This window comes from Salmo trutta, chromosome 14 (genome assembly GCF_901001165.1).
Source record: "Salmo trutta chromosome 14, fSalTru1.1, whole genome shotgun sequence".
Taxonomy (NCBI): Eukaryota; Metazoa; Chordata; class Actinopteri; order Salmoniformes; family Salmonidae; genus Salmo; species Salmo trutta.
Genome location: NC_042970.1, coordinates 82,924,056 through 82,945,812, shown reverse-complemented (window position 1 = coordinate 82,945,812; position 21,757 = coordinate 82,924,056). Strand labels below are relative to the sequence as shown.

The 21,757-nt window shown below is 49.6% G+C and overlaps 1 protein-coding gene across 3 annotated transcripts in view; it reads right to left on the bottom strand.

The window, feature by feature from the left end:
• Positions 1-685: 685 nt before the first annotated feature.
• Positions 686-21,757, bottom strand: part of LOC115147679 (zinc finger protein 721) — a 34,609-nt gene continuing 13,537 nt past the window's right edge. The window contains exons 2-7 of one of the 3 annotated variants that reach the window (XM_029689979.1): positions 20,372-20,594; positions 10,511-11,436; positions 7,291-7,399; positions 6,089-7,104; positions 4,084-4,336; positions 686-3,880 (exon numbers count right to left, since the gene is read on the bottom strand). In XM_029689979.1, coding sequence (XP_029545839.1) covers positions 2,166-3,880; positions 4,084-4,336; positions 6,089-7,104; positions 7,291-7,399; positions 10,511-11,436; positions 20,372-20,594 — 4,242 coding nt within the window. In that variant the 3' untranslated portion in view covers positions 686-2,165. Of the gene's footprint in view, positions 3,885-4,083; positions 4,337-6,088; positions 7,105-7,290; positions 7,400-10,510; positions 11,437-20,371; positions 20,595-21,757 lie in introns of all 3 variants that reach the window. The other 2 variants (XM_029689978.1, XM_029689980.1) reach the window with 2 other exon arrangements.

The window sequence follows — 21,757 nt, the reverse complement described above, 5'->3', positions numbered from 1 at the left end:
GAGGAGAAACGCTTTAGCCATCGTCTCCGCTTCCTCATCTGTTACTGCCATATCCTCCCACTCGTCATCACAGGATCCTATCCCTTCTGACCCCACTCATCCTCTTGATCATCCCCCACACTTCTCGCCCTTCCAATGCTAGCCTTGTGTATACGGTATGAAAGGGATCTGTCGTTTTCCAGGAAGTAGCCTTGTAGTCTATTCACCTTCGTAGGAGTTTTGAATGGTTTTCATTATAAAAACATCATCAAATGCATCTGGGAGAAGTACATTCATCCACAAACAAGAATATAATCTGAATGCTGATTGGCTGACAGCCTTGGTATATTAAAGCAATAAGACCCGAGGGGGTGTGGTATATGGCCAATATACCACCAAGTTTATAATCTTTCACAAATTTGATGATAGAACTGTCAAAGCCCATTCAAAAAAGATTTAGGTGGGGACAGGACCCCGGAAGCATGACGCAGGATGACGCCACCTGCACATGCCATTTCCAGACTGATTACCGCTGTAGCCAATCAGAATGCAAGCTCCCGAGACCTCTGGGTGGTTGTACCAGGCTAGATCCTCTCCACTAAAACCAGAAAGCACATATGTTGAGAGGTGTTGTAATAGCGGCATACCATAATGTAAATGTCATCACCAACACGTGCTGACTCTGGACAATGAAAGGACTAGCACATTCACTATCTATACTTTTATTTACATTGTTCACGTAACATGATTGACATCACGTTACATGATTATGACATCACGTAACATGATTATGACATCAGGTAACATGATTATGACATCACGTTACATGATAATGACATCAGGTAACATGATTATGACATCAGGTAACATGATTATGATATCAGGTAACATGATTATGACATACTATCCATATCAATATTCCACAAACACCTCATTCTGAAATGATTGTCCACACACACACACACACACACACACTTCTTTCAGCAATATCCTACTCTGAACAATCTCGACTTTCTAAAATAACTAACATCGTTTGCTAAGATTATGAACATTGATATTAAAAGACAAGTTATTGTAAGTGTAAAGAACAGGGAAGAAGAGCTATTCTATGGACTACAAACCTACTATTTGGATTGTTGCATAATTAGCATATTATCACATGAATGAACCTTAATAAAATAGAAAGAACATTGATCACTTTATTAAAATGTTTATAGATACCACTAGCTAGTTTGCTGTCATTACTTACGTTGGATTGACTGATTGCGTATTAGTATGTTGTTTATCTGCTTTATACTGTTCAGTCTGCTGTCTTTATGCACCTTTTCATGTATTTGATACAAATTGGCTTAACCTTGAAACCATTAACCTTTCACAAAAACTTTGCTCACTTAAAATAAAATACAATTCTTGGAAACATGCATCAGTGTGCAGATATATTTTGTACATTATGAGGTCATCATTGTTCATCATTCCCAGTCTAAACCGGCACCTCGTTAGGAGACCAACGGTCATCAGGCGGCACTCTCAATCATCACCCTTCTCCACCCTACTAGCATCCACTAACTGTAGAGGCGCCTCCTCTCCACCCTACTAGCATCCATTAACTGTAGAGGCTCCTCCTCTTCACCCTACTAGCATCCACTAACTGTAGAGGCGCCTCCTCTCCACCCTACTAGCATCCACTAACTGTAGAGGCTCCTCCTCTTCACCCTACTAGCATCCACTAACTGTAGAGGCTCCTCCTTTCCCTCTTCATCCTATTAGCATCCACTAACTGTAGAGGCTCCTCCTCTTCCTTTTCACCCTATTAGCATCCACTAACTGTAGAGGCTCCTCCTCTTCCTTTTCACCCTACTAGCATCCACTAACTGTATAGGCTCCTCCTCTTCCTCTTCACCCTACTAGCATCCACTAACTGTATAGGCTCCTCCTCTTCCTCTTCACCCTACTAGCATCCACTAACTGTATAGGCTCCTCCTCTTCACCCTATTAGCATCCACTAACTGTAGAGGCTCCTCCTCTTCCTCTTCACCCTACTAGCATCCACTAACTGTATAGGCTCCTCCTCTTCCTCTTCACCCTACTAGCATCCACTAACTGTATAGGCTCCTCCTCTTCCTCTTCACCCTACTAGCATCCACTAACAGCGGAGGGAGCCTCCACTTCTTCATCATCATCAATACTCATGGAATCCTCTTCACATCTTTAGTCAGATCCTCTTCAGTGTTTGTGTTCTGATGGATCTTCTTGTGTCGTCCCAGCTTCATAGAACTGGTGAAGCTCTTACCACATTCAGCACAGATGTACGGTCTCTCTCCTGTATGAGATCTGATGTGTATCGTGAGTTCAGAAGCTTTTCTGAAGGTTTTCTCACAGACAGAGCAGGAGAAAGGTCTCTCCCCCGAGTGCGTCCGTAGGTGTTCTTTCAGGCGCCCTGCTTGAGAGAAACTATTCCCACACACAAAGCAGCAGTGGGGTTTTTCTCCTGTGTGTAACTGCTGGTGTCTTTTTAAGGCTGAGGAGAAGCTGAACCGCTTGTCACAGTGGGGGCAGGGGTACGGTTTCTCTCCAGTGTGTACTTTCTGGTGGTCTTGCAGATGTCTTTTCTGAGTGAACTGCTTCTCGCACACAGAGCAACTGAAAGGCTTCTCTCCTGTGTGGATCCTCATGTGTAACTTGAATGCGGACAACTTCTGGCAATCTCTCCTACATATGTTACAGGTATAAGGACTCTCCCCCAGGTGGACTTTGCTGTGCGTTTTGAGGTACGACGCAGTAGTGAAGCGCTTCCCACACACAGAGCAGCAGTGTGGTTTCTCTCCCGAGTGCGTCGGGTAGTGTTCCTTCAGACGTGACAGTTGAACGAAACCTTTCCCACACACTGTGCAAGTGTGAGGTTTCTCTTCTCTGTGTAACTTCTTGTGTCTATTCAGAGCTATGGTGGAACCGAACATCTTGTCGCAGTCTGAGCAACCATAAGGTTTTTCAACTGAATGTACACTCTCGTGTCTTCGCAGATGTCCTTTGTGGTTGAACTGCTTCCCACACACATGGCAGCTGTACCTCAGAGCTGTATTGTGGTTCACCTGGTGTTGTTCAGTTTCTCCTGATGTTGACGGACTCTCCTCTTCCTCACAACTCAGACGATTGAGACGAGGAGGATCCAAGTCCAATCCAACTTCTTCTCCATCAGAATTGATCAGAACACCAAATTCCTCCTCATCTTCCTCCTTCAGTCCCTCGTTTTTAGCATTCATCTCAGGTGTTTGGTTGTGGTTGTCAAACTCAACAGGTGGTGGTAGTCCAGGTGGTAGATGGGTCTTCTGATGTTTCCATAGGTTGTGGGAACTGGTGAAGCTCTGGCCACATTCAGTGCAGCTGTAAGGTTTCTCACCTGTGTGATCTCTGTGGTGTACTTTAAGGTCTGCTGGTCTTGCAAAAGTCTTCCTGCATACAGAGCAGGAGTAAGGTTTCTCTCCTGTGTGCGTCCGGAAATGTTGCTTCAAACGTGATGATTGGGTAAAACTCTTCCCACACACAGAGCAGGGGTAAGGTTTCTCTCCAGTGTGTGTCAGCAGGTGTATTTTCATGGCCGCGAAATGGGCAAACTTTATCCCACAGGTCGGGCAGTGGTAAGGTTTCTCTCCAGTGTGTGTTTTCAGGTGTGCTTTCAGGTGTCCTTTCTCACGGAATTGGTTTCCACACAAAGTACAGGGGTAAGGCTTCTCTCCTGTGTGAATTCTCATGTGTTTTTGTAGCGCCGATAATTTTTGGCAGTCTTTTCCACACACTGAACAGCAGTGAGAGCTCTTAGCGGTGTGATTCTCCTGGTGATGTTCAGGTACTCCTGATGTAGAGGGACTCTCTTCAATGTCAGAACTCTGATTGGGATTATATCCTGCGTTATAAAAATTTGGAACGGGTTAAACAAAGCAGCAGACAAGTCAAGAGAAAATTCCCAGGTTTTCCTGAAATCCTGGCTGGAGTATTCCGGATTTCCTGTTTATTCCCTCCTGATTCCGGGAATCTTCCAACAAGGATTTCTGAAAAACCTGGGCATTTTGGGAAACTTATCCGACTCACAAACTCATCTCAACTTACCAAGAAGAGAAGGATCCCAGTCCATTTCTTCTCCATCAGAATTAATCAGCCCAACAAATTCCTCCTCCTCTTCTTCCTCCTCCTCCTCCTCTTCTTCCTCTTCCTCTTCTTCCTCCTCCAGTTCTTCAGTTTTAATCTTCAGTCCAAGTGTTCGGTCCTCCTCATTAACGTTAACAGTCATCCCAGCAGTTTGAGTGGAGGCTTCACTATGGCTCTGGTCAGAAGGCAGGGACTCTGTGGGTTTGTGCCCAGCCTGGTGAGAAAATAAACATTTATTTAGGATGGAGAAAAACAATTAAAATGGTTAAAATTGCCTTAAAATTTTATTTTTGGTCCACCAGCCACAAAAAAAAATGTACCAGCTAAATTAGTTATTTTCTGCTTAAATGACACCAACAAAACACACAAAAACAGATGTGCTTCCTAACGTTTCAAAAACAATACATTTATTACTCACTTTTTTGTGGCCCCTTTAAGGGCTGTGGGTTACCGTGGTAACGGGACTCGAGTCATGTTTGTGCCTGTGAGATTGAGTCTGACTTGTAGAAGTGCTACCTTCTCTTCCCTGGCGGTTGAAACTCAAACATTGAAAAACCAAACTAGCTTGTGAACAAAATCATGTAAATAGCCAAGAAACACAAGGACAAAGTTACACTTCAGTAGACTTTTCATTTCAAGTAAATTAGATACTTGACTATAAATGTGATCATACCTGACTATAAATGTGATCATACTTGACTATAAATGTGATCATACTTGACTATAAATGTGATCATACCTGACTATAAATGTGATCATACCTGACTATAAATGTGATCATACCTGACTATAAATGTGATCATACCTGACTATAAATGTGATCATACCTGACTATAAATGTGATCATACCTGACTATAAATGTGATCATACTTGACTATAAATGTGATCATACCTGACTATAAATGTGATCATACCTGACTATAAATGTGATCATACCTGACTATAAATGTGATCATACCTGACTATAAATGTGATCATACCTGACTATAAATGTGATCATACGTGACTATAAATGTGATCATACTTGACTATTTATATTCACAAAAGCAAGTGAAATGCTGGCACTGTGAAGCCCTGACCACCCGCCAACGTGGCTTGTGAAAAAGACATTTAGCCAAAATCTACCCGCATTTGGCAGATGGTTGATGTTCATTTTAGGCCCTGGCCACCAGAATGATAAGACATTGGAGTCACTTTACCAGAATACAGATTAAACTTCTGTGTTCTTGTGACAGTGCAAGTGGTTTCACACTGTCTAGGGGGTCGGGCAGAGTCAATGAGACTCAAAGGTGAAGGAGACAGCGGGATGCAAACAGACTGGCTTTTATTAAGATAAAAGGCTGATTAAAACTTGGCTTTTCCAGAGCTCTACAGGGTCACACTTTAAAATTGAGTTAACAAAATCATCAAGTCAACAGGACTAGCCAAAAGCTGCAGGACAGGACAAGCCACACCCTCGTTAAGGGAACCGCGCTCAGCTGGTATCCAGGCTTGGCCCTGCTGCACCACAGTCCTGCATTGAGAATTTTTGTAAATGTTTTATTTTATTTAACCTTTATTTAACTAGGCAAGTCAGTTAAGAACAAATTCTTACTTAAAATGACAGCCTACCGGGGAAAAGTGGGTTAATGCCTTGTTCAGGGGCAGAACGGCAGATTTTTACCTTGTCAGCTCAGAGATTTGATCCAGCAAACTTTTGGTTACTGGCCCAACGCTCTAACCACTAGGCTCTACCACCAGGCTCTAACCACCAGGCTCTAACCACCAGGCTCTAACCACCAGGCTCTAACCACCAGGCTCTAACCACCAGGCTCTAACCACTAGGCTAATGCTAGTCTAGGGCTAGTCTTCATCTATGTCTGGGCCTTTAGATTTAAAGGTGAAAGATTGGCCCTATATGAAGGACAAAAGATTAGCTGCAACTTGGACAAATGTTTGGTTGATAGGATAATAACTTCCACCGACCTTGACCAGTATATTCTGGAAGACAGCAGCATCTTGTAGAAGTAGAATCCCACTCCCAGTAGCCTGATTAAGGCTCACAGCCCCACAGATCCCTGAAGAGTTACGCTGGTGTCTCAGTAGGTTCTCAGAGAGCGTGAACCTCATTCCACAACTGGAGCACTGGTACGGTTTCTCTCCAGTGTGAACTCTCTGGTGTTTCAGCAGCTTTGACTCGATAGTGAAACTCTTCCCACATTCGGTGCATTGGTAGAGGTTCTCCCCAGTGTGGATTCTCTGATGTTCCTTCAGCTTGGTTGAAGTGGAGAAGCTCTGGTCACAATGGAAACAGTTGTAGAAGTTGACTCCAGTGTGTGATTGGGCATGTATCTTCAAGGACACCAGTTGAGCAAATCCCTTACCGCATTCTCCACATTGGTACGGTGTTTCTCCGGTGTGGAGTCGTTCATGCTTCACCAGTGTCCCAGATAGAGCAAAGCGCTTGGGGCAGTAGGAGCAGCAGTAAGGTCTCTCGCCGGTGTGCACTCTCTCATGGTTCTTCAGCTTGGCCGCAGTGGAGAAAGTCTTTTCACAGTGAGCGCAGAGGAAAGGTTTCTCCCCTGTGTGTGTCTGCTGGTGAGATTTCAGGTGCGCCAACTGAGAAAAACTCTTCCCGCACTCGGGGCAGCTATAAGGTTTCTCACCCGAGTGCAACAACTGGTGTCTCTTCAAGTCTCCCATGTGAGTAAATCTGCTCCCGCAGTCAGAGCAGGGGTACGGTTTCTCTCCACTGTGCACTTTCTGGTGCGTCTTCAGGTTTGCGGCTTGGGAGAAGCCCTTCCCACACACCATACACTCGTAAGGCTTCTCTCCTGTGTGTGTTCTCTGGTGTAGCATTAGTTTATAGGAGCTGGATAGTTCTTTTCCACACGTTGAACAGATGTGAGGGCCCAGAGCTTTGTTGTTCTCCTGGTGTTGGTCAGGTTCTCCTAATGTAGAGGGACTCTCCTCACTGTCAGAGCAATGGTCAGGTCTCTCTGCTGTGGTAAAGAGGTAGTATGGATACGTAAGCACCTTAAATATGTGAAGATTTGAGACTGTCAATAATATAGATGTTTCTTAATTTGGGTAATTGGAAATACACAATTTATTTATATTTCCTAAAATAAAGTAAACTTGAATGTGTAGGCTAACCCATACCTTAACAAATTAACCTTTGAACTCACCAAAAGCAGGATCTTCCTCCTCTTCTTTTACTTTGACATCCAGTACTAGACTGAGACCAGACTCCTCTACAGCTGTGGGTTCAACCTGGTCGTTTTGGTCAACACAAGCCTAGGATTAATGATCAGACAACTCATTCAATATAATATGTCAACAGCAGCATTAATCTTAGTTATATTGTTGTAAGGGCCTTAACCTCTCTTGGGTAGGGGGCAGTATTTTGACGTCCGGATGAAGAAGGTGCCCAGAGTAAACTGCCTGCTACTCAGTCCCAGAAGCGAAGATATGCATATTAGATTTGGATAGAAAACACTCTGGAGTTTCTAAAACTGTTTGAATGATGTCTGTGAGTATAACAGAACTCATATGGCAGGCAAAAACCTGAGAAAAGATCCAACCAGGAAGTGTGGAAATCTGAGGTTTGTAGATTTTCAAGTGATTCCCGATCCAATGTGTGGGGGTCATATTGCACTTCCTTAGGCTTCCACTAGATGTCAACAGTCTTTAGAACGTTGTTTCATGCTTCTACTGTGAATGGGGAGAGAACAAGAGCCATTGGAATCAGATGAGTGAGAAAATGACATGAGCTCAGTGGCGCGCGCTCCCGTGAGAGTTAGCTGCGTTCCTTTTCGAAGACAAAGGAATCGTCCGGTTGGAATATTATGGAAGATTTATGATAAAAACATCCTAAAGATTGATTCTCTACATTATTTGACATGTTTCTACGAACTGTAATATAAATTTTTTGACTTTCCGTCTGAACTCACTGCGCGAGCACAGTGGATTTGGATTACTCGACTGAACGCGCAAACAAAATGGAGGTATTTGGACATAAAGGATGGACTTTATCGAAACAAATGAACATTTATTGTGGAACTGGGATTCCTGGGAGTGCATTCCGATGAAGATCATCAAAGGTAAGTGAATATTTATAATGCTATTTCTGAGTTTTGTTGACTCCACAAAATGGCGGGTTTGGTTTTGTGACTGAGCGCCGTACTCAGATTGTTGCAAAGTTTGCTTTCGCTGTAAAGCTTTTTTGAAATCTGACGCAGCGGTTGCATTAAGGAGAAGTGTATCTATAATTCTTTGAATAACAGTTGAATATTTTATCAACGTTTATGATGAGTATTTCTGTAAATTGATGTGCTCATTCACCGGAAGTTTTGGGAGGCAAAACATTTCTGAACATTACTGAGCAAATATGAACTTTATTGAGCAAAACATACATGTATTGTGTAACATGAAGTCCTATGAGTGCCATCTGATGAAGATCATCAAAGGTTAGTGATTCATTTTAGCTGTATTTCTGTTTTTTGTGACGCCTCTCCTTGCTTGGCAAATGGCTGTGTGGTTTTTCTTGTCTAGGTGCTGTCCTAACATAATCTACTGCTATGCTTTTCGCCGTAAAGCCTTTTTGAAATCGGACAGTGTGGTTGGATTAATGAGAAGATTATCTTTAAAATGGTGTATAATACTTGTAAGTGTGAGAAATTTGAATTATGAGATTTTTGTTGTTTTGAATTTGGCGCTCTGCTATTTCACTGGCTGTTGGCGAGGTGTGACGCTACTGTCCCACATACCCTAGAGAAGTGAACCTCTCTGGGCTAGGTGGGACGTTAGCGTCCCACTCTATTCAACAGCCAGTGGAATCGCGTGGCGCGAAATACAAATACCTCAAAAATGCTATAACTTCAATTTCTCAAACATATGACTATTTTACACCATTTTAAAGACAAGACTCTCGTTAATCCAACCACATCGTCCGATTTCAAAAAGGCTTTACAGCGAAAGCAAAACATTAGATTATGTCAGGAGAGTACCCAGCCAAAAATAATCACACAGCCATTTTCAAAGCAAGCACCCAAAACCACAGCTAAATGCAGCACTAACCTTTGCTGATCTTCATCAGATGACACTCGTAGGACATTATGTTATACAATACATGCATGTTTTGTTCAATCAAGTTCATATTTATATCAAAAAACAGCTTTTTACATTAGCATGTGATGTTCAGAACTAGCATACCCACCGAAAACTTCCGGTGAATTTACTAAATTACTCATCATAAACGTTGACAAAATACATAAATTATTTTAAGAATTATAGATACAGAACTCCTTTATGCAACCGCTATGTCAGATTTTAAAATAGCTTTTCGGCAAAAGCACATTTTGCAATATTCTGAGTACATAGCTCAGCCATCACAGGCTAGCTATTCAGACACCCGCCAACGTCGAGGGAACTTAAACTCAGAATTACTATTAGAAAAATTGGATTACCTTTGCTGTTCTTCGTCAGAATGCACTCCCAGGACTTCTACTTCAACAACAAATGTTGTTTTGGTTCCAAATAATCCATAGTTATATCCAAATACCTCCGTTTTGTTCGTGCGTTCAGGTCACTATCCAAAGGCTAATGCGCGAGCGCATTTCGTGACAAATAATTTCAAAATATTCCATTACCGTACTTAGAAGCATGTCAAACGCTGTTTAAAATCAATTTTTATGCTATTTTTCTCGTAAAATAGCGATAATATTCCAACCGGACAACGTTGTATTCATTCAAAGAGGGAAAGAAAAAAATGGCGAGGTCTCGTGAACGCGCATCTCCAGTCTCTCTGTCCCCAGGCAGACCACTGACAAACTCTGCTCCTGTTATCTGCCCAGAGACAGGAGACGTGTCAATCCGCTTTCTGAAGGCTTTAGAGAGCCAATGGAAGCCGTAGAAAGTGTCGCGTAACAGCACAGATGCTGTAATTTCGATAGAGATGCAACAGAAGGAGTACAAATTGTCAGACACGCCACTTCCTGCATGGAATCTTCTCAGGTTTTTGCCTGCCATATGAGTTCTGTTATACTCACAGACACCATTCAAACAGCTTTAGAAACTTTAGAGTGTTTTCTATCCAAATCTACTAATAATATGCATATTCTCCTTTCTGGGCAAGAGTAGTAACCAGTTTAAATCGGGATCGTTTTTTATCCGGACGTGAAAATACTGCCCCCTAGCTCAGACAGGTTAATGACTGGTTTAAGGCTGCAAAATTCTAGTAACATTCTTAAAAATTCCCAGGTTTTCCAGAAATACAGGTTCGAAGATTCCTGGAATCAGAAGAAAATAAGCAGGAAATCTGGAATCCACCAACACGGATTTCTAGAAAAACCTTTTTAAGAAAGAAAATAAATACAAAATTGCACTGGATACACCATATAAACCTACCTTATTGGTACCATCCACAGCAGTCGCCTCCTGCTGCTGTGACCCACCCTGAATACCTTCATGGATACGACGACGGTGACTAGTTCTATTCGCTGACGAGGAGAAACTCTTCCCGCAGTCAGAGCACTGGAATGGTTTCTCTCCGGTGTGAACCCTCTGGTGTCTTTTAAGGAGTGACGATGATGAGAACCTCTTCTCGCATTGAGAGCAGTGGTACGGTTTCTCTCCGGTGTGCTGGCGCATGTGTATCTTTAAGGTCCATGGCTGAGTGAATTCCTTCCCACATTCTGAGCAGCTGTACGGCTTGGCGGTACTATTCGCTTCGCTTATATGGGATTGTTCATGTCTTGTTAGAGAGCTTGGGAAAACAAAGGTCTTTTTGCAGGTGGAACACTGGTAAGGTCTCTCCCCAGTGTGCATCCTCTGGTGCATCTTGAGCTCTGCTGCAGAGTTGCAGCCCCTCTCACACTCAGAGCATGGGAAAGGTTTCTTCATGCTGAGTCTCTGCTTCTCTCCGGCGTGCGTCATCATGTGGACCTTCAAGTGCCACATACGTGAGAAACTCTTCCCACACACAGAGCAGTGGCAAGGTTTCTCTCCGGTGTGTGTCCGATGGTGTAGTTTTAACTCTCCTTGGCTGACAAACCTCTTCCAACAGTCCTTTTCTGGGCAGGTGTACGGTTTCTCTCCTGTGTGCAACCTCTCATGTGTTTTGAGGGTCCCTGTATCACTGAATCTCTTCCCGCACACAGAGCAAGGATATGGTTTCTCTCCTGTGTGTGTTCTCAGATGTCTCTGTAGTTTTGATGGGTGAGGAAACTCTTTCCCACACTCCGGGCAGCGGTAAAAGGTCTTCTTAGCTGTGTGATTCTCCTGGTGTTGTTCTGCTGATGCCTCATCACTAGAGCTGGGGTTTGGACTCTCTCCTGTTACAACAGTAAGGATAAAACAAGTTATGGTGCGTCCCAGATGCCACCCTATTTCCTATATAGTGCACTACTTTTGACCTGGACCCTGGTCAAGGGTAGTGCACTATACAGGAACTAGGGTATCATAATCTACTGTAACGCTCTATGTTCATGTATTAAACTAATAAATCATCTCCTCGAGGGGCATTAAAGTATCCTCAGTGGGATTAAAAGTATTGACCATCTGTGGGTAGGGGGCTGTGGGTAGGAGGCTGTGGGTAGGGGGCTGTGGGTAGGGGGCTGTGGGTAGGGGGTTGTGGGTAGGAGGCTGTGGGTAGGGGGCTGTGGGCTGTGGGTAAGAGGCTGTGGGTAGGGGGCTGTGGGCTGTGGGTAAGAGGCTGTGGGTAGGGGGCTGTGGGCTGTGGGTAAGAGGTTGTGGGTAGGAGGCTGTGGGTAGGGGGCTGTGGGTAGGGGGCTGTGGGTAAGAGGCTGTGGGTAGGGGGCTGTAGGTAGGGGCTGTAGGTAGGGGGCTGTGGGTAGGAGGCTGTAGGTAGGGGGTTGTGGGTAGGGGGCTGTGGGTAGGAGGCTGTGGGTAGGGGCTGTGGGTGGAGGCTGTGGGTGGAGGCTGTGGGTGGAGGCTGTGGGTAGGAGGCTGTGGGTAGGAGGCTGTAGGTAGGGGGCTGTGGGTAGGAGGCTGTGGGTAAGAGGCTGTGGGTAGGGGGTGTGGGTAGAGGCTGTGGGTGGAGGCTGTGGGTGGAGGCTGTGGGTAGGAGGCTGTGGGTAGAGGCTGTGGGTAGGAGGCTGTGGGTAGGGGGCTGTGGGTAGAGGCTGTGGGTAGGAGGCTGTGGGTAGGGGGTGTAGGTAGGGTGTTGTGGGTAGGGGCTGTGGGTAGGGGGTTGTGGGTAGGGGGCTGTGGGTAGGGGCTGTAGGTAGGAGGCTGTGGGTAGGAGGCTGTAGGTAGGGGGCTGTGGGTAGGAGGCTGTGGGTAGGGGGCTGTGGGTAGGGGGCTGTGGGCTGTGGGTAAGAGGCTGTGGGTAGGGGGCTGTGGGTAGGGGGCTGTGGGTAGGGGGCTGTGGGTAGGGGTTGTGGGTAGGAGGCTGTGGGTAGGGGGCTGTGGGCTGTGGGTAGGGGGCTGTGGGTAGGAGGCTGTGGGTAGGGGGTTGTGGGTAGGGGGTTGTGGGTAGGGGGCTGTGGGTAGGGGGTTGTGGGTAGGAGGCTGTGGGTAGGGGGCTGTGGGTTGTGGGTAGGGGGCTGTGGGTAGGGGGCTGTGGGTAGGGGGCTGTGGGTAGGAGGCTGTGGGTAGGGGGCTGTGGGCTGTGGGTAGGAGGCTGTGGGTAGGAGGCTGTGGGTAGGAGGCTGTGGGTAGGGGCTGTAGGTAGGGGGCTGTGGGTAGGAGGCTGTGGGTAGGAGGCTGTGGGTAGGGGGTTGTGGGTAGGGGGCTGTGGGTAGGGGGCTGTGGGTAGGAGGCTGTGGGTAGGAGGCTGTAGGTAGGGGGTTGTGGGTAGGGGGTTGTGGGTAAGAGGCTGTGGGTAGGGGGCTGTGGGTAGGGGGCTGTGGGCTGTGGGTAGGAGGCTGTGGGTAGGAGGCTGTGGGTAGGAGGCTGTGGGTAGGGGCTGTAGGTAGGAGGCTGTGGGTAGGGGGCTGTGGGCTGTGGGTAGGAGGCTGTGGGTAGGAGGCTGTGGGTAGGAGGCTGTGGGTAGGGGCTGTAGGTAGGAGGCTGTGGGTAGGAGGCTGTGGGTAGGAGGCTGTGGGTAGGGGGCTGTGGGTAGGGGGCTGTGGGTGGAGGCTGTGGGTAGGGGGTTGTGGGTAGGGGGCTGTGGGTAGGAGGCTGTAGGTAGGAGGCTGTGGGTAGGAGGCTGTAGGTAGGGGGCTGTGGGTAGGGGGCTGTGGGTAGGAGGCTGTGGGCTGTGGGTAGGAGGCTGTGGGTAGGGGGCTGTGGGTAGGAGGCTGTGGGTAGGAGGCTGTGGGTAGGGGGCTGTGGGTAGGAGGCTGTGGGTAGGAGGCTGTGGGTAGGAGGCTGTGGGTAGGGGCTGTAGGTAGGGGGCTGTGGGTAGGAGGCTGTGGGTAGGAGGCTGTGGGTAGGGGGTTGTGGGTAGGGGGCTGTGGGTAGGAGGCTGTAGGTAGGGTGTTGTGGGTAGGGGGTTGTGGGTAGGAGGCTGTGGGTAGAGGGTTGTGGGTATGAGGCTGTAGGTAGGGGGCTGTGGGTAGGGGGTTGTGGGTAGGGGGTTGTGGGTAGGGGGTTGTGGGTAGGGGGCTGTGGGTAGGAGGCTGTGGGTAGGAGGCTGTGGGTAGGAGGCTGTGGGTAGGGGGCTGTGGGTAGGAGGCTGTAGGTAGGGGGTTGTGGGTAGGGGGCTGTGGGTAGGGGCTGTGGGTAGGGGCTGTGGGTAGGGGGCTGTGGGTGGAGGCTGTGGGTAGGAGGCTGTGGGTAGGGGGCTGTGGGTAGGAGGCTGTAGGTAGGAGGCTGTGGGTAGGGGGCTGTGGGTAGGAGGCTGTAGGTAGGGGGCTGTGGGTAGGGGGCTGTGGGTAGGGGGCTGTGGGTAGGGGGTTGTGGGTAGGCGGCTGTGGGTAGGGGGTTGTGGGTAGGGGGTTGTGGGTAGGGGGTTGTGGGTAGGGGGCTGTGGGTAGGGGGCTGTGGGTAGGGGGCTGTGGGTAGGGGGCTGTGGGTAGGAGGCTGTAGGTAGGGGGCTGTGGGTAGGGGGTTGTGGGTAGAGGGTTGTGGGTAGGGGGCTGTGGGTAGGGGGCTGTAGGTAGGGGGCTGTAGGTAGGGTGTTGTGGGTAGGAGGCTGTAGGTAGGAGGCTGTAGGTAGGGTGTTGTGGGTAGGGGGTTGTGGGTAGGAGGCTGTAGGTAGGGTGTTGTGGGTAGGAGGCTGTAGGTTGGGGGTTGTGGGTAGAGGGTTGTGGGTAGAAGGCTGTAGGTAGGGGGCTGTAGGTAGGGTGTTGTGGGTAGGAGGCTGTAGGTAGGAGGCTGTAGGTAGGGTGTTGTGGGTAGGGGGTTGTGGGTAGGAGGCTGTGGGTAGAGGGTTGTGGGTATGAGGCTGTAGGTAGGGGGCTGTGGGTAGGGGGTTGTGGGTAGGGGGTTGTGGGTAGGGGGCTGTAGGTAGGGGGCTGTAGGTAGGGGGTTGTGGGTAGGAGGCTGTAGGTAGGGGCTGTAGGTAGGGGGCTGTGGGTAGGAGGCTGTGGGTAGGGGCTGTGGGTAGGAGGCTGTGGGTAGGAGGCTGTGGGTAGGGGCTGTAGGTAGGAGGCTGTGGGTAGGAGGCTGTGGGTAGGAGGCTGTGGGTAGGGGCTGTAGGTAGGAGGCTGTGGGTAGGAGGCTGTGGGTAGGAGGCTGTAGGTAGGAGGCTGTGGGTAGGAGGCTGTGGGTAGGGGGCTGTGGGTAGGGGGCTGTGGGTGGAGGCTGTGGGTAGGGGGTTGTGGGTAGGGGGCTGTGGGTAGGAGGCTGTAGGTAGGAGGCTGTGGGTAGGAGGCTGTAGGTAGGGGGCTGTGGGTAGGGGGCTGTGGGTAGGAGGCTGTAGGTAGGAGGCTGTGGGTAGGGGGCTGTAGGTAGGAGGCTGTGGGTAGGGGCTGTGGGTAGGAGGCTGTGGGTAGGGGGCTGTGGGTAGGAGGCTGTGGGTAGGAGGCTGTGGGTAGGAGGCTGTGGGTAGGAGGCTGTAGGTAGGAGGCTGTGGGTAGGAGGCTGTGGGTAGGAGGCTGTGGGTAGGAGGCTGTGGGTAGGAGGCTGTAGGTAGGGGGTTGTGGGTAGGGGGCTGTAGGTAGGAGGCTGTGGGTAGAGGCTGTGGGTAGGAGGCTGTAGGTAGGGGGCTGTGGGTAGGGGGCTGTGGGTAGGGGGCTGTGGGTAGGGGGCTGTGGGTAGGGGGTTGTGGGTAGGGGGTTGTGGGTAGGGGGTTGTGGGTAGGGGGTTGTGGGTAGGGGGTTGTGGGTAGGGGCGGGTTGTGGTAGGGGGTTGTGGGTAGGGGCTGTAGGTAGGAGGCTGTGGGTAGGGGCTGTAGGTAGGGGGCTGTGGGTAGGGGGCTGTGGGTAGGGGCTGTGGGTAGGGGGCTGTGGGTAGGGGGGTGTAGGTAGGGTGTTGTGGGTAGGGGGCTGTGGGTAGGGGGTTGTGGGTAGGGGGTTGTGGGTAGGGGGCTGTAGGTAGGGGGCTGTGGGTAGGGGGCTGTGGGTAGGGGGCTGTGGGTAGGGGGCTGTGGGTAGGGGCTGTGGGTAGGAGGCTGTAGGTAGGAGGCTGTAGGTAGGAGGCTGTGGGTAGAGGCTGTGGGTAGGGGGCTGTGGGTAGGGGGCTGTGGGTAGGGGGCTGTGGGTAGGGGGCTGTGGGTAGGAGGCTGTGGGTAGAGGCTGTGGGTAGGGGGTTGTGGGTAAGAGGCTGTGGGTAGGGGGTTGTGGGTAGGAGGCTGTGGGTAGGGGGCTGTGGGTAGGAGGCTGTGGGTAGGAGGCTGTGGGTAGGAGGCTGTAGGTAGGGGGTTGTGGGTAGGGGGCTGTAGGTAGGAGGCTGTGGGTAGGGGCTGTGGGTAGGAGGCTGTGGGTAGGAGGCTGTGGGTAGGGGGCTGTAGGTAGGAGGCTGTGGGTAGGAGGCTGTGGGTAGGAGGCTGTGGGTAGGAGGCTGTAGGTAGGGGGTTGTGGGTAGGGGGCTGTAGGTAGGAGGCTGTGGGTAGGGGCTGTGGGTAGGAGGCTGTGGGTAGGAGGCTGTGGGTAGGGGGTTGTGGGTAGGGGGCTGTAGGTAGGAGGCTGTGGGTAGGAGGCTGTGGGTAGGAGGCTGTGGGTAGGAGGCTGTGGGTAGGAGGCTGTGGGTAGGGGGCTGTGGGTAGGAGGCTGTGGGTAGGGGGTTGTGGGTAGGGGGTTGTGGGTAGGAGGCTGTAGGTAGGAGGCTGTAGGTAGGAGGCTGTGGGTAGGGGGCTGTGGGTAGGAGGCTGTGGGTAGGAGGCTGTGGGTAGGGGGTTGTGGGTAGGGGGTTGTGGGTAGGGGGTTGTGGGTGGAGGCTGTGGGTAGAGGTTGTGGGTAGGGGGTTGTGGGTAGGGGGTTGTGGGTAGGGGGTTGTGGGTAGGGGGCTGTGGGTAGGAGGCTGTGGGTAGGAGGCTGTGGGTAGGAGGCTGTGGGTAGGAGGCTGTGGGTAGGGGGCTGTGGGTAGGGGGCTGTGGGTAGGAGGCTGTGGGTAGGGGGTTGTGGGTAGGGGGCTGTGGGTAGGGGCTGTGGGTAGGGGCTGTGGGTAGGGGGCTGTGGGTGGAGGCTGTGGGTAGGGGGCTGTGGGTAGGGGGCTGTGGGTAGGAGGCTGTAGGTAGGAGGCTGTGGGTAGGGGGCTGTGGGTAGGGGGCTGTAGGTAGGGGGCTGTGGGTAGGGGGTTGTGGGTAGGGGGCTGTGGGTAGGGGGTTGTGGGTAGGGGGCTGTGGGTAGGGGTTGTGGGTAGGGGGTTGTGGGTAGGGGGTTGTGGGTAGGGGCGGGTTGTGGTAGGGGGTTGTGGGTAGGGGCTGTAGGTAGGAGGCTGTGGGTAGGGGCTGTAGGTAGGGGGCTGTGGGTAGGGGGCTGTGGGTAGGGGCTGTGGGTAGGGGGCTGTGGGTAGGGTGTTGTGGGTAGGGGGCTGTGGGTAGGGGGTTGTGGGTAGGGGGCTGTAGGTAGGGGGCTGTGGGTAGGGGGCTGTGGGTAGGGGGCTGTGGGTAGGGGGCTGTGGGTAGGGGCTGTGGGTAGGGGGCTGTGGGTAGGGGGCTGTGGGTAGGGGGCTGTGGGTAGGGGGTTGTGGGTAGGGGGTTGTGGGTAGGGGGTTGTGGGTAGGGGGCTGTGGGTAGGGGCTGTGGGTAGGGGGTTGTGGGTAGGGGGCTGTGGGTAGGGGGCTGTGGGTAGGGGGCTGTGGGTAGGAGGCTGTAGGTAGGGGGCTGTGGGTAGGGGGTTGTGGGTAGAGGGTTGTGGGTAGGGGGCTGTAGGTAGGGGGCTGTAGGTAGGGTGTTGTGGGTAGGAGGCTGTAGGTAGGAGGCTGTAGGTAGGGTGTTGTGGGTAGGGGGTTGTGGGTAGGAGGCTGTAGGTAGGGTGTTGTGGGTAGGAGGCTGTAGGTTGGGGGTTGTGGGTAGAGGGTTGTGGGTAGAAGGCTGTAGGTAGGGGGCTGTAGGTAGGGTGTTGTGGGTAGGAGGCTGTAGGTAGGAGGCTGTAGGTAGGGTGTTGTGGGTAGGGGGTTGTGGGTAGGAGGCTGTGGGTAGAGGGTTGTGGGTATGAGGCTGTAGGTAGGGGGCTGTGGGTAGGGGGTTGTGGGTAGGGGGCTGTGGGTAGGGGGCTGTGGGTAGGGGGCTGTAGGTAGGAGGCTGTAGGTAGGGGGTGTAGGTAGGGGGTTGTGGGTAGGGGGCTGTAGGTAGGGGCTGTAGGTAGGGGGCTGTAGGTAGGGGGCTGTGGGTAGGGGCTGTAGGTAGGGGGCTGTGGGTAGGGGCTGTAGGTAGGGGCCTGTAGGTAGGAGGCTGTAGGTATGGGGCTGTAGGTAGGGGCTGTAGGTAGGGGCTGTAGGTAGGGTGTTGTGGGTAGGAGGCTGTAGGTAGGGGGTTGTGGGTAGGAGGCTGTAGGTAGGGGGCTGTAGGTAGGGGCTGTAGGTAGGGTGTTGTGGGTAGGAGGCTGTAGGTAGGGGGTTGTGGGTAGGAGGCTGTAGGTAGGGGGCTGTGGGTAGGGGGCTGTGGGTAGGGGGCTGTAGGTAGGAGGCTGTAGGTAGGGGGTGTAGGTAGGGGGTTGTGGGTAGGAGGCTGTAGGTAGGGGGTTGTGGGTAGGGGGTTGTGGGTAGGAGGCTGTGGGTAGGAGGCTGTAGGTAGGGGGTTGTGGGTAGGGGGTTGTGGGTAGGGGGCTGTAGGTAGGAGGCTGTAGGTAGGGGGCTGTAGGTAGGGGCTGTAGGTAGAGTGTTGTGGGTAGGAGGCTGTAGGTAGGGGGTTGTGGGTAGGAGGCTGTAGGTAGGGGGTTGTGGGTAGGGGGCTGTGGGTAGGGGGCTGTAGGTAGGAGGCTGTAGGTAGGGGGTGTAGGTAGGGGGGTTGTGGGTAGGAGGCTGTAGGTAGGGGGTTGTGGGTAGGGGGTTGTGTGTAGGGGGTTGTGGGTAGGAGGCTGTGGGTAGGAGGCTGTAGGTAGGGGGTTGTGGGTAGAAGGCTGTAGGTAGGGGGTTGTGGGTAGAAGGCTGTAGGTAGGGGGTTGTAGGTAGGGGGCTGTGGGTAGGGTGTTGTGGGTAGGGGGCTGTGACGGAAAGACCATCATGAAATTAAAATAACCATCAAAACCATTTAAAATAGGCCAACATTTATTTTAGGGATTTTATTTCAAATGTAATATTATTAACTATATTTTCATGTAAACTGTTTTGCTAACTTAGTTTTGCCTATTAAACTTTCTAGATCTCCCTCTTTCCAACTGTGGTTTGATGGTCCAGCAGCTGATCTGCTAGATGAGCAGGGTGCTACAGGCTACAGCACTTCAGGAAACAAAATGGTTTCATGTGGCAACTTCCTTTGATACAACGCACATTTTCATTGCTTGGTAGTAAATAAATAAATCTGTCATCTTTAAAAAAAAAGTTGGATGTGTCTGACTAGAACTTTATCGCCCCCTAGTGGCGAAGGCATCACGTGGAATTAAAATCGCCCCGGCAACAAGGAAAGCAGGTCCGGGACCAGGCTAATTAAATTGCCCACATGGGACAATAAAGCTGGAATCTTTAATGGTGAAACTAACACGTCCCTTTAATATTACAAGAAAGACATTACTGTAAACAACCAACACTGTTCTTCCCCCTCAGACGTCATTACAACCAACACTGTTATTTTCCTCACTACAACCAACACAGTTATTTTCCTCACTACAACCAACACAGTTATTTCTCATTACAACCAACAGTTATTTTCCTCATTACAACCAACACTGTTATTTTCCTCATTATAACCAACACTGTTATTTTCCTCATTACAACCAACACAGTTATTTTCCTCACTATAACCAACACTTATTTTCCTCATTACAACCAACACTGTTATTTTCCTCATTACAACCAACACTGTTATTTTCCTCATTACAACCAACACTGTTATTTTCCTCACTATAACCAACACTGTTATTTTCCTCATTACAACCAACACAGTTATTTTCCTCACTATAACCAACACTGTTATTTTCCTCATTACAACCAACACTGTTATTTTCCTCACTACAACCAACACAGTTATTTTCCTCACTACAACCAACAGTTATTTTCCTCATTACAACCAACACAGTTATTTTCCTCATTACAACCAACACTGTTATTTTCCTCATTACAACCAACACTGTTATTTTCCTCATTACAACCAACACTGTTATTTTCCTCATTACAACCAACACTGTTATTTTCCTCATTACAACCAACACTGTTATTTTCCTCATTACAACCAACACTGTTATTTTCCTCATTACAACCAACACAGTTATTTTCCTCATTACAACCAACACAGTTATTTTCCTCACTACAACCAACACAGTTATTTTCCTCACTACAACCAACACAGTTATTTTCCTCATTACAACCAACACAGTTATTTTCCTCACTACAACCAACAGTTATTTTCCTCATTACAACCAACACTGTTATTTTCCTCACTACAACCAACACAGTTATTTTCCTCACTACAACCAACACAGTTATTTTCCTCATTACAACCAACAGTTATTTTCCTCATTACAACCAACACTGTTATTTTCCTCACTACAACCAACACAGTTATTTTCCTCACTACAACCAACAGTTATTTTCCTCCTCACACATCATTGCATGGGTGACAGAACAGCAGATACGGCAACAACAACAAAAAATACCACGCTGCTCACCTCCGTTTCATCTACAAAACATAATAAAATAACAGTGTCTGAGGCAAACAGTGGATCTGTTTCCCCTAATGACGATTCCATCTTTAAAGACTCATCAAATTGAACTGTCCTCTTGAGAGAACCATTTTATTTGTAGTTAACATTGTCGGCTACTTACCTGTATAATTAAAACTCCACTCCTCTAAATCTTCTTCCTCCTCCTCCTCCTCTTTGACTACGATGTTAAATCTAGGTATTTCACTGAAGCTGTCAAGGCCTCCAGGGTAACCAATCTCCTGCCCCTGCGGTGTGTAGTCCCGGTCACCGTGGTTCCCGTCAGGACCTAGTGACAGTGTTGGTTGGGGTTCAGTGGAGCAGGATGGGGACGGCCCACCAAAGTCCTAGAATACAGAATCAAATCAAACTGTATTTAAATCACAAACATAAACAGTCAGTGCCACTTGTCAGTTAAAAAACGACATCATCATTTAAGGACCACATTCTTCTGACACATTAGCCTGCTGTGGGTTTACAAGCCTGTCTGAAAGATATTCTACAGTGACCCTTGACCCTATTCACACACTAGCCTGCTGTGGGTTTACAAGCCTGTCTGAAAGATATTCTACGGTGACCCTTGACCCTATTCACACACTAGCCTGCTGTGGGTTTACAAGCCTGTCTGAAAGATATTCTACGGTGACCCTTGACCCTATTCACACACACTAGCCTGCTGTGGGTTTACAAGCCTGTCTGAAAGATATTCTACGGTGACCCTTGACCCTATTCACACACACTAGCCTGCTGTGGGTTTACAAGCCTGTCTGAAAGATATTCTACGGTGACCCTTGACCCTATTCACACACACTAGCCTGCTGTGGGTTTACAAGCCTGTCTGAAAGATATTCTACGGTGACCCTTGACCCTATTCACACACACTAGCCTGCTGTGGGTTTACAAGCCTGTCTGAAAGATATTCTACGGTGACCCTTGACCCTATTCACACACTAGCCTGCTGTGGGTTTACAAGCCTGTCTGAAAGATATTCTACGGTGACCCTTGACCCTATTCACACACATTCGCCTGCTGTGGGTTTACAAGTACAAGCCTGTCTGAAAGGGATTCTATGGTGACCCTTGACCCTATTCACACACATTCGCCTGCTGTGGGTTTACAAGTACAAGCCTGTCTGAAAGGGATTCTACGGTGACCCTTGACCCTATTCCCTCAGGGAGTCTCAGGGAGAGTAGGAATATGCACAAAAAAAAAAACACATTTCCAATTCACACGTGTATTAATACATACTGGTACATGTGTACTAATACATACTTGTACATGTGTGAAACAGGACAGATAATCACCCCCCCCCCCCACCCCCACATTATTATTAGCTTGGTACATGAAAGACAGATTTGCATTGATGCAAGTGAGCTGCCAGAAACTCTTCTGTCCAGTTCAGTCTTATTACCGTCCTGCACCGCAGCCACCTGACCAGGGTTCCGTGTTCATAAAACCTCTCAGATCAGAGTCCGTGATCTTAAGCACTCACAAATTTGTAACATATTGA